Genomic DNA, 12,330 nt, shown 5'->3' with positions numbered 1-12,330 from the left:
TTCAAAAGATTCAGCCCCTTTTTGAATATAATCAAATATTGCAGACACATTCATTAGAAACTGGTTAATAACGTAACATTGTGGTTGGTTGTATGGATACATGGGTGGATAGAAAACATAAGGAAATGAAATGAAATGAAATGAATACAAGAGCAGCAGTCATCAATTATAAACCATATACTTAGGAGTTGCACTGAATTTCTGATACCCTTTGATCACTTTATTCACAGCGTCTAGGAAATCTTTCTCTGTCACTGTTTTCCTCCTTGCTCGGATCGAGAACATTCCCGCCTCAGTGCACACACTTCTTATGTCAGCTCCTACACCCATTACACACACGATGATAAGTATCATGAAAATATAGAGCCATAGAGCCCAGAATTATCTAAATCAATGATCTACCGTTGCCCATTGTGAATGGATAGCAGAATCCAAATGTGACTCCTAAATTTAACTAGGAAAAAATATTACCTGTAGAATTTGGGCAAAGCCTTGCTAGAAGCTCATACCGAATATCCCTCTCACAATTCATTGTTCGTGTATGGATCTTGAATATCTGTGTCCTACTCTCTAGATCAGGCAACCCAAACTCCACTTTTCGATCCAGCCTTCCAGGGCGTAAAAGTGCAGGGTCAAGAGTATCAGGTCTGAATATGGAAGAAAACGATATTAAGGTATGATACAACAACAATGTTCCCACAAAAACATAGGCTTTACAACTTTTAAAGGTTTAAACAATCTGCAGTTTATCCGTCGAGCTTAACCTGTTGGTCGCCATTAGAACTTTTATGTTTCCACGAGCATCGAATCCATCGAGCTGATTCACAATTTCAAGCATTGTGCGCTGGACCTCGTTGTCTCCACCAACCCCGTCATCAAACCGTGCACCTCCAATGGCATCCACTTCATCAAAAAATACAATGCATGCCTTTTTCGAGCGAGCCATCTGCATTGGGAAACAATCAATTATTAATCAACTTAATGGAGCAATACTGGACTGGAGGATATGTACTATGAGCAGAAGGTGATGATAACCATACCTGAAACAGTTCGCGAACCATTCGAGCTCCCTCACCAACGTACTTCTGAACAAGCTCACTTCCAATTACTCGAATAAAGCATGCATCAGTTCTGTTTGCCACAGCTCTGGCTAATAGAGTTTTACCAGTCCCAGGAGGGCCATAGCAGAGTACACCCTTGGGAGGATCAATACCTAACTTCACAAATTTTTCAGGATGAAGCATGGGAAGCTCAACAACCTAACAAAATTAGAAGTCTCATTATAGAGCCACTTTTACAATTAATTAGAAATGAATATTTGGTCCAACAATAAGGGAACTAAAGGAATACTGGAATAGATAGCAGCTGTGTACAAATCTGACTCAGACTCACCTCTCGCATCTTCTCAATCTGCTCCTTACATCCACCAACATCATTGTAGGTTACATCTGGTTTTTCCTCAACTGTCATCATAGTAACACTTGGATCAATTTTTGGAGGCAAGGGAATCTGAATTTGGTACTTATTCCGATCAACGCTGCAGTAAAATATATAAGAGTCAAAGTTAATTATATAGTTTTCCGATCAACGCTGCAGACACCTATTTCAATCTCCTAAGCTGCTTACCTAGAAAGTGTATTTCTCCTAAAGATAAATAAAAATCAATGAGAAAATAATTCATAAAGGCAACTACAGAACTAACATTAGCTAAAATAGTCTCAAAGAATTATAACTGAAACATATATTTGCAAGTTCCTCAGCCAATGAACAGCCCTTTACGGTTTCAACCATGTGCATAATTCAATAGTTTTCATAACAACACAACAAAATGTTTCAGAGGTTCATCAAACAAAACATTCAGTTTATGACGGAGGATAGTAACACTAAAATTCCTAAGCCAATGCAGCAAACAAAAATACTCCTTCATCCTCATTCCCAAAAATAAACCAAGAATGGAAAAACTTACCCAAGTCGCATGCCTTCTTCAATGTCAGTAGGTGACACTTTATCTCCTAATCCAACAACAAACTGCCCAAGTAAACAGCAAGAGATTAGCAAGAAGAAAACTAATCCTCAATCCTTCCCCCTTTCCTTCACTCTTGCTATTTAGTAGAAAATACTACATGGAAATATGTGCAAGAAAATGGGAAACAAGCGTACCTTCGCAATTTGCTTAACATTGATAACATACTTTGCATCTTCAGTGTTTGGATTTATTATCTTTGTACACCGAGCAACCTAATCATTACAAACAATTATATCCTACGTATATATATACAAGACGAGAGGAATGAAATAACTTTAACAATCACTGAAGAAAACAACCTACCTGCAGAGGTTGTTCCTCCTGCATCATTTGCTTATCAGACACGAGATCCCATTGGCTGGGAGCAGCTAAACCAGTGTCAGATTCCTTGATACCTAACATAGGAATTAAACGAAAGACATAACTTTCAAGGAACAAAGGCACAAAGAAGCACATCAATTTACACGGTAGCCTATATTCAACTAATTGCTAGATAGGCTACACACACGTGTCCGGAAGGTCAATGAACACCCACACAGATGTATTTCAAAACCAATAGCATAACCTTTCACTCATTTTCAGGCATACATTTCTAAACAATAAAAGGTAAGGGATGGGATGGGAAACAAACCACATAGATCATTAATCTTCTTTGCCATTTCCTTAATTTCCTTCTCAGCTTTCTTTATACTTGTAGAATAAGGTCCCAGGCCCTGGCCATATCATGCCCCGAGAATTCAATGTGAGCAAAAAACCTCACAGCATTTCAATTTCCAACCAATGATCAAAGCTTTTGTTTATACCAATTGAATTTTCAAATACAAGATAAAATGTTTAATTCTAAAATTTCGACCTAAATTTGTTATTCCGATCTAATAAGTTATCATAAGAGGAAAATGCACAATCTACATTCACCCCAGTTTCCAAAAGCATAAAACCAAGAGAGGCGATGAATAAACTAATTGAAATCCTCAGCTAATGAAGCATAATTCCTAAAAGAAATGAAACCTCAGCTACAATAACAGATTGAGAAACATAATTAGAAAGAGTACATAAGTCTTGAGGAGAGCAATGTCGTCTTCATCGAGCGGCTTAGGATTCTTCTCGTCCTTCATCTCATCATCGGGTTCCGGTGCCATTTTCGAAGTATTCGTATTTGAATGTTAGCACAGTGAATTTTGATTGATGAAAAACGTTTCTTGAAGGAAAAATTTGGAAGGTGGAGTGGAGAGAAAGAAAATGGCGATGGCGGTTGTCACGTTTCTTGCACGTGATCCGTTTTGGATATCAAAATATGGGCCACATTTTCAGAATGTGGGCTGAACTGTTTTCATTGGCCCAACTAATCTTTTGTTACGTATGCTTAAATTAGATGTCAGAATATACGAATGTGAGAAAGAAAAGGTAATTGAGTTAATAACGAAGACAGAGGAAAAGGTAGTTGGATGTATTATGATAGATTTATTTATTTTAAATAAAAAATAAGATATTTTTAATGGGATAAAACTAAAAAGGAAAATGAAACATGTTTTATGAGACAAATGGAGTGGTTAAGAGATGGCTAAGTGATTAGGAGCATGGGTGCTCTACAAAGCACAAAAATTGTTTCTATTCATAAAATATCGTCTAATATTTTGCATATCCTGTGAATCATTTTGTGAAATTTCATATCATCACAACAAAATATTAAAATTATTGATTGAATACTCAAAATTCAGAACTTTAGAATAAATAAATAGCTTATACCAAAATAAATTTATGCATCACAAATCCATTCCTACTATGTAAAACAGTAAGCAAAACTAAAACTAAAACTAAAAAAAAAACTTCCTCCGTACCAAGAAAGATGACTCATTCCTTAAGCGGCATAGATTTTATGCTGACTTTATTTTACATGTTAAGTAGAGAAAATTAAAGTAAGAGAGAAGGAATAAAGTAGAGATAATGATGTTTTATTTTTAGTAATGAATCATCTTAATTGATACAAAATAATAACGTGGGTCATCTTCAATAAAACGGGAAGAGTAGTTTCCACCGTCGAAAACTGAAGCAAAAATACTAGTCAATTTAAGGACTTGATGAACTACAATCCAGGCTGATTTTGATCCATCCATCGTCTTGTTTTAATTTTTATCTGTTAAACCATTTCTGAACTTTATAATATATTATTCCTTCACTTTCATTTTCTACACTCATTTTGAAAAAAATGATAATAAATAATTAAAGTGGATAGAGGGAGTATTATTTAGTGTATCAGAAAAGAGAGAAATAGTAATTATATGTATTACCAGATAAAAGAAAAAATGTAATAGAACTGCAAAAGCGAAAAATGTATTAATCAATATTTATTTATTTATTTATTTAAGAAAGAAAAAGTGTGATAATGTGAATCAAATTGTACATTTTTATTCCCCTAACTTTACATGATTTATATAGTTTGATGCTTGCAAAAGTATGTTTTGTGGTGTAGGAAGAGGAATAAATGGTGAAACAAAGAATGAAGCTCGGAGTGTGAAAAAGCTGTCCAGAAAGCTCTCAAAATTGGCCACCCGGCCGGAGAAAAGAAAAAAGAAAAGGAGGAGAGAAGTGTGAGGGGACGTTTTTTTGAATAGGGAAAGGGAGTTGACGGCTGGAGAAGAAAAGAGGAGGAAGAGAAGGAAGAAAATCACGATCCATCTCCATATCTCCATTCCACTCAACAAGAGCAAGCTTCCTACGGTTTTAATTATTATTATTACCATGTGCTTAGGCTAAGCTCTCTATGTTGCTCCAAGTTGTAATCTAGGCTTGTATGGATGTTTTTACACCATTGATTTCATATGTTTGTGTCCAACAATGTGCTCAATATTTATTCACTATGTTTTTGGCTAATAACGTAGTGATGTTAATTCCTCTGCTATTGTCTCTTTAACATAGTTTAGGAATGATCGTTTGTTGGTATGCTATCGAATTAGAACTGTTCAGGGGATAATTTGATAGTGGATTAGGTAAGTGATTATAGTAGACAACGTTTGTTCCCGCGCATCCGCAGGAATTAAATGTCGTTGAAAGTTGGTTCATGGAACAAGTGTTCAGCTGACTGTGAACTATACGTCGTAGACATGTTCAGTGCACGCGATTAGGTTGATAATTATAATCCCGTCGTATGTTTCATTGTGAATGGTGTAAAACAATACAAGCCTCGTGAGCAACTTGGAGTGACATATTTTTCCTATTTGAAAAGTCTTCCTTAGTTTGTAAATTTAGTTTTTTTTAATCTTGTCAATTCTTGTTAAATAACCTACGCCTCCCTGTGGTTCGACACTCGAAGTACTACAGTCGACTCTGTACTCTTGCAGATAGATTGTAATATTAGAGCTATTTTATTAAACTTGTGTGTTAATAATCCATTAATATAAAAGCTCGAAAATTACACATCAAGTTTTGGCGCCGTTGCCGGGGAGGCAACTGGTTATTTAATTTAGGATTCTTTTTATTTTTATTTTTGTATAGCTTTCTAACATTTTATTTTCTTGTTACAGAGTTGTAGCTAGAAGGCTAAGTCGAGCCAACGACTTTAAACAAAGGCGCTAGTTGGGAGGCAACCCAATGAGTTTTTAGTTTTTTATTTTCTCTTAATAAATCGAGGGTTTTGTTCGCTCAATTCTTTCCTTCGATGTATTTTTATGAATTGAGTATTTTGTTTTCTTTTTGTGTTTTTTTTTTTCTTTTTGTAGGAGCAACATGGAGATGAGACTCATATTGGAGCTTAGGAGGAATCACACCTACAAAGGAAAATACACCCACCCTCCCACCCGAATGCACTATGGACATCATGCCAAGTTTGGGGGAGCTCTCTTTCCCTTTACTTTATTTTTGTTCTTCTTTGCATGCATTGAGGACAATGATGCATTTAAGTTTGGGGGGGTTGTGAATGATTTGTGATGCATGTTATTGGGTGTATTATATGCTAAAGTGTTTTGAATCATGTAATTGACGGGTGCATGCTTTATCTTCGGCTTTCTGGTTGGGAAATCTTATTTGATTTTACTTGATCTTTGAAGCCTAGGATGAATGGAATTTGTGCATGAATTTATTTGAAAGAGCATGTTGTGATTACATCCGATTTCTTGAGTTGAGGAGAGTATGAAAGTCACATGTCTTGTGGAAATTATCTTGGATTGATTTGCTTTATCGAGTTGCGTGCTTGCATTCATTTGTGTTAATGATATGGGAGGATAAGGCACTAGGATGAACTCCATGGCCAAATAATCACAAGCCTAGTCCAACAAATGATCCCCTAGAAGCCACTTTGAGCTTAATTCCCTATTATTTGTGTAAACACTTAGTCAATCACTTAGTCACTTAAATAAGCCGCATTTTAGCCTCATCAATAGACCTTGCTACTATTTGGGTGCTAAAGACAAGTTTGAGCTTTGGTGATTTGAGTTTTGAGTGTTGGGTGGTGAATTGCAAAGTGTAGACATTTTTAGACTTGATGTAATGTATAGGTGAAAAGAATGAAGTTCTTAGAAAAAAAAAAGAAACAAAAAGAAAGAAAAAGACGACCTCCAAATTTGCAAAAGTCGAGGTCTTATCAAAATAAGGAAAAAAAAAAGAAAAGAAAAAAAAAGAAGAAAAAGTTTGTGAAATAAATAGAGCTTCTATTTTTTACGATGTTATCTTGTCTAGAATGATCTCAAGTTTGGGGGAGTGAGAGTTTGGTTGTAATATTTTGATGTTTGATCTTTGGAAGGAAGTTGTAGGAGGGAAGAATTTGGCACTCAAATGTGTAGCCTTTGAGCTCACTATCCATATTTATCCTACCTCATCTCTAGCCTCATTACAACCTTGAATTAAGACCTTGGACCTTGTTGTTGATGCTTGTGAATGTTTTGCAAATAGCTTGGTAGAGTTAAAAAAGTTTGATTTGAAATCCGCGAGTCTATGTGGTAAGTAATGCTTGATGAGTCGATGATGACGGTTTGAGTTGTATGATCACATGTTTGGACTTACTTTGAAATGCACTATGACTTGAAGTTCTAGGTTGATAAGTGATGGTTCATGAGAGTGAGAATTCTTGATTGGAATTGTTGGAGGTTTAGATTTTGTCATTCATGTCTATATGTGATTCACTCTTATAAAAACTTTTGTGAGCTGAGCTTTAAAGTTTTGTGTTTATTGTGATCTTGCTCGAGGACGAGCAAGTAAATAAGTTTGGGGGTATTTGATGTGAATCAAATTGTACATTTTTATTCCCCTAACTTTACATGATTTATATAGTTTGATGCTTGCAAAAGTATGTTTTGTGGTGTAGGAAGAGGAATAAATGGTGAAACAAAGAATGAAGCTCGGAGTGTGAAAAAGCTGTCCAGAAAGCTCTCAAAATTGGCCACCCGGCCGGGTGTATTTTATTCCTAATAATTCACCCGGCCGAGTGTGATGTTTAGAACACGAAAATTCCAGAAAGTGGTCAAAATGAGGTACCCGGCCGGGTGAATTTTCAGCTGTAAAATATACCCGGCCGGGTAGTTATTTGAACTGCAGATTATCGGTTTATACAGCAGTTTCTTTTCCCTAGGTGGCAGCTTAAAAGATGGAAAGAAAGGTGACGTGAGGGGGGGAGAAAAAGGGGGCAGAGGATAGAAAAAGAAAAGGAGGAGAGAAGTGTGAGGGGACGTTTTTTTGAATAGGGAAAGGGAGTTGACGGCTGGAGAAGAAAAGAGGAGGAAGAGAAGGAAGAAAATCACGATCCATCTCCATATCTCCATTCCACTCAACAAGAGCAAGCTTCCTACGGTTTTAATTATTATTATTACCATGTGCTTAGGCTAAGCTCTCTATGTTGCTCCAAGTTGTAATCTAGGCTTGTATGGATGTTTTTACACCATTGATTTCATATGTTTGTGTCCAACAATGTGCTCAATATTTATTCACTATGTTTTTGGCTAATAACGTAGTGATGTTAATTCCTCTGCTATTGTCTCTTTAACATAGTTTAGGAATGATCGTTTGTTGGTATGCTATCGAATTAGAACTGTTCAGGGGATAATTTGATAGTGGATTAGGTAAGTGATTATAGTAGACAACGTTTGTTCCCGCGCATCCGCAGGAATTAAATGTCGTTGAAAGTTGGTTCATGGAACAAGTGTTCAGCTGACTGTGAACTATACGTCGTAGACATGTTCAGTGCACGCGATTAGGTTGATAATTATAATCCCGTCGTATGTTTCATTGTGAATGGTGTAAAACAATACAAGCCTCGTGAGCAACTTGGAGTGACATATTTTTCCTATTTGAAAAGTCTTCCTTAGTTTGTAAATTTAGTTTTTTTTAATCTTGTCAATTCTTGTTAAATAACCTACGCCTCCCTGTGGTTCGACACTCGAAGTACTACAGTCGACTCTGTACTCTTGCAGATAGATTGTAATATTAGAGCTATTTTATTAAACTTGTGTGTTAATAATCCATTAATATAAAAGCTCGAAAATTACACATCATGTGACATATATTTTAGGACTTATATAAGTGTTCAATATTTATAGGGATTTGCAGATTTTGTTGTAGCCCATTTTTCATAGAATTTTCAAGAATTGGTGAACGCACTCACTCACCATTATGAAACTTTATCCCTTTTCTTTTATTATTTTCTTCTTTAAGAAATCACATTTTGATATTTGTTGATCTAAGCAGAAAGAATCCAATCTTGTTGAAAGAAAAATGGGAGATTCATCAAGAAAAGCAGGTAATCATGTAGTTGAGGTTGCAGGGAAACTAATGGTGGTGGGAATCATCCTCCTCATCTTCATCGTAATCTATTTCATCGGCCTCAGATGGTGCAATCTCCACCGTCACCAAACCACCGTGAGGCTCCGTCGACAGCGCCTCAATTTTATAGTCGTCCACGTCAGCGACGACGACAAGAAGCAGCCCTGATGGGATGGTAGCCGTTGATGTTATAGTCTAACCCGTTCCACAAAAGGCATATGCTTGTGGAATGGAATGAGATTTTAGGAGATTTTGTTTAATGTACTAAGAAGAGAGAAAATACATTTGCTGTATTAGTCCAAGAGAGAAAAATTAATTGAAGTAATAATAAACCCAGAAAAAATGGGTAATTGAATGTATTAATGATGGTTTACTATTTTTCAAAAATGAAAATATGACATTTTTACTGGGACAAATTAAAAAAGAAAATGAGACATCTTTTATAGGACGAAGGAATTACATTACAATTGTTGGTGTACATAATGAATGTTGAAAATATTGTGATGTACATAATTCATGCTAAAACATTGTGACTATAGATCAAATCTTGGTCTCGCAACAACAAAAGTTGATTCTTCGACAAGGATAGAAGTTGCACTTTAGCTTTTAGACTTTATATCATTTTCACTACCCTACAAATATTAGAAAAGTAGGAATTGATTTGGATGAAAAAATATTTCCGGTAAATATAAATGATGTACTTGAAATTTTTAAACAAACCTTATCAAGAAAAAACATTTGATTATAATACAACTTCAGGTTTTCCCTATTCTTTTACCTTTAATTGCCTCGAATTTATGTTATTTTATTTTCTTAATTATGTAGAAATTATTTGTTTATTTTATTGTGAAATTATAGTAAATTTCTGTTTATTTGTTGATTATTTTCTTCAGCAAGATCCAAAGACAAATGAAGAAAGGCTAGAAATGCAGAAAGTTCTATATGCGAATATAGTGGGAAGCATCATGTATTGTATGATCTGCACTTGGCCTGATTTAGTTCATGGAATTAGTGTTGCAGTTAGATACATGAAGGTGTATGGGAGAGATCATTGGCCAGCTCCTAAATTGGTTCTCAAATACATAAAAGGAAGCAAGGGGACTGGAATTATAGTCAAGAAACAAGAAGACGGTGATGATCCACTCATTGGTTATTGTGATTCGGATTATACATCAAATCTTGATAACAGGAAATCACAAACGGGCTATATCTTCAAGTTGTATGGTGCTGCTATATAGTGGAATTCCACGCTCCAGTCAGTATATACAGAGGCCGAGTATATTGCTCTTACAAAAGCTATCAAGGAGGGTATCTGGTTAAGAGGAATTTTGAAAGATTTTGGAGTAAGACAGTAAGTGGTTAAGGTATTGTGTGACAGTGCCATGTGCTTAGCAAGGCACCAAGTTTGGGACTAAGGACATATAGATGTGAGACTCCATTTCATAAGAGATCTGATTGAGAAGAAAAATGCTGAGGTCATAGGATGACATAGGACAATGCGGCCGATGCTTTGACTAAAGCTTTACCACTTTCGAAGCTCAAACATTGTTTGGAGATGATAAAAGTATTGTCTCTTATGAATAAGGAAAGCTAGATGATGACTGTCTATTTCTCAACAACCAAGGTGGAGATTGATGGTGGTGTGTAGGGGCGGAGCTACTTGAGGGGGATAAGGCCCCTCTTTCAACATATTTTCTTATCATTTTGTTCTTCTATTTTTCTATAAAAAAATTCAATTTTCTTTATAAATGCACCACCACAAATTATTAAAATTTCTTTATATAAATATTTTTGACCCATCTGAATTGAATTTCTGGCTCAGCACCTGGTGGTGCCCTATGGTGCATGGGACCAGCTGCATGCGAAAAGTGCATGGCATGGATCCGTTTGTAACTGATTCATAGCTGAACCAACAGCTCGGTTATAAAGTGAGGGATCGGTTCCTAATTAAACATACAATACACAACAAAGACGGAGAAGAGATTGTGAGAGTTCAAAGAGTGTTCTTCATTCTCGTTTTACATTTGTAGTTTATCTTGGTGAGATAATAGAAGAGTACATCTTGTTTTCCAGTGCCGAACCACGTACAGATCTTGTGTCGTTTACATTCTTGTTTCGGTTTCACTTGTTTGTTTTGCTATCGCTAGTAACAATTGATACAACTTAATCGGACAATAAGTAGAGGGGAGACGGAAACCATGTGGAGTGTGGACTCTTTTGGAAGAGAGAGAGAGGGGCTATCTAGGACTATTTTATTTTGTTAATTATTAAGAATGTGGAGAGGGGGTTTAGATTGGCGATAAAAATGGTCTAATAATCAACGAATGAAAGTAGTATGAAATGCAGAGTCCGTGAAAAGAGTTTCCAAAATTGGAAAATACCTATTCTTGTGGGACGAATTAAAAAGGAAATAGTGCATATTCTCGTGGGACGGACGAAGTAATGAATTAAAAGTTCTAGACTCCATCATCTATAAATTATTAAATTTATTGAGACGTTTGCTTTGCATCACATTTAATAAATCAAATAGAGAAATAATAAAATAAAAATAACTGAAGAAAATATCAAACAAAAAATAAGAATAATATGAATAATTAGAAAGAAAATAAAGCAAACATTTGAAAAGAAGAGAGTACTAACAAGAATTGAATAAGTTATATCCACAAATTCGATTAAAAGAGTTGAATTAACTTGGGATATATCCACGACTTCCACGTTTCATCAATGAACAAGAATCACATGACGGTAAACTTTTAACGCGCCTAACTCTTTTAAATAATTGATCGGAAATAAAGTGTAGGGCCAATTGCATTATAATATTTCTGAACTCTAATTTTATAATAGAAATTAGGATTTGTGAATATTGTTAGTTTTATAGTGAATAGGATTTTATTCGATTTGGAATATAAAGAATGGTGATACACATGTGATTCTCTAATCGATTCTGAGTGTGTCATACTCTTACTTGTGTATTAGATGCACTTACTTGTGTATTAGTAAACTTTTCCCCAAATTTTATCTTATAATATCTTGTGTCTTACTTCTTAGTATAATTTCACAATAATTAATTGGAGTTCATTATATTGAAGTTAGGCACTCTTAATTTACAGTTATTTTACTTTGTTATAGATTATAGATAAATTTACGAATTTGGATATTCATATTTTATGTTATCTCTTGGTCCGTTTAGAATATTTGCAATACGAATATTTTTCACGGTCTGAAGCCAAACTGAGAATTTGAGAAGAAACAATTACTATGGAGACTTGGTACATGGATTAAAGGTTGGTTTCATTGTCATTGACGCATATGACTGATAGTCTGCAAGAGATTAGAAGTGGCTAGGAGTTTTCAAATCCACAAAGAATGAGAGATTGTTGAACGTGGTATATTTTGCTGGTACCTTTTTACTTACTTATTTTTGTTTGTTGAGAGAAAGTAGTTAGGTGGCTGTGGCCGTGGCTTGGTGTGGTAGTGTAGCCAGTCTTATTGAAAACACCAAATATGTAGTATGAAATTTCGAAAAAACTGTGGGACAAGAAAAGGTAAACTGTGGG

General features: G+C 35.3%; 1 protein-coding gene across 1 annotated transcript; it reads right to left on the bottom strand.

Moving 5' to 3' along the window:
* Positions 1 to 18: 18 nt before the first annotated feature.
* On the bottom strand, positions 19 to 3,243 carry LOC121782886 (26S proteasome regulatory subunit 7-like). Its single transcript, XM_042180873.1, has 10 exons — positions 3,079 to 3,243; positions 2,658 to 2,739; positions 2,330 to 2,421; positions 2,161 to 2,238; positions 1,967 to 2,028; positions 1,393 to 1,537; positions 1,041 to 1,259; positions 765 to 946; positions 472 to 647; positions 19 to 320 (listed from the first exon to the last, which is right to left on the bottom strand). Exons 1-10 carry the CDS (start codon positions 3,163 to 3,165, stop codon positions 163 to 165), a joined length of 1,281 nt encoding a protein of 426 aa, XP_042036807.1. The 5' UTR covers positions 3,166 to 3,243; the 3' UTR covers positions 19 to 162.
* Positions 3,244 to 12,330: the final 9,087 nt, after the last annotated feature.

The sequence above is a fragment of the Salvia splendens genome, chromosome 20, assembly GCF_004379255.2.
Source record: "Salvia splendens isolate huo1 chromosome 20, SspV2, whole genome shotgun sequence".
Lineage (NCBI taxonomy): Eukaryota > Viridiplantae > Streptophyta > Magnoliopsida > Lamiales > Lamiaceae > Salvia > Salvia splendens.
This window is presented reverse-complemented; position numbering and strand designations above follow the sequence as displayed.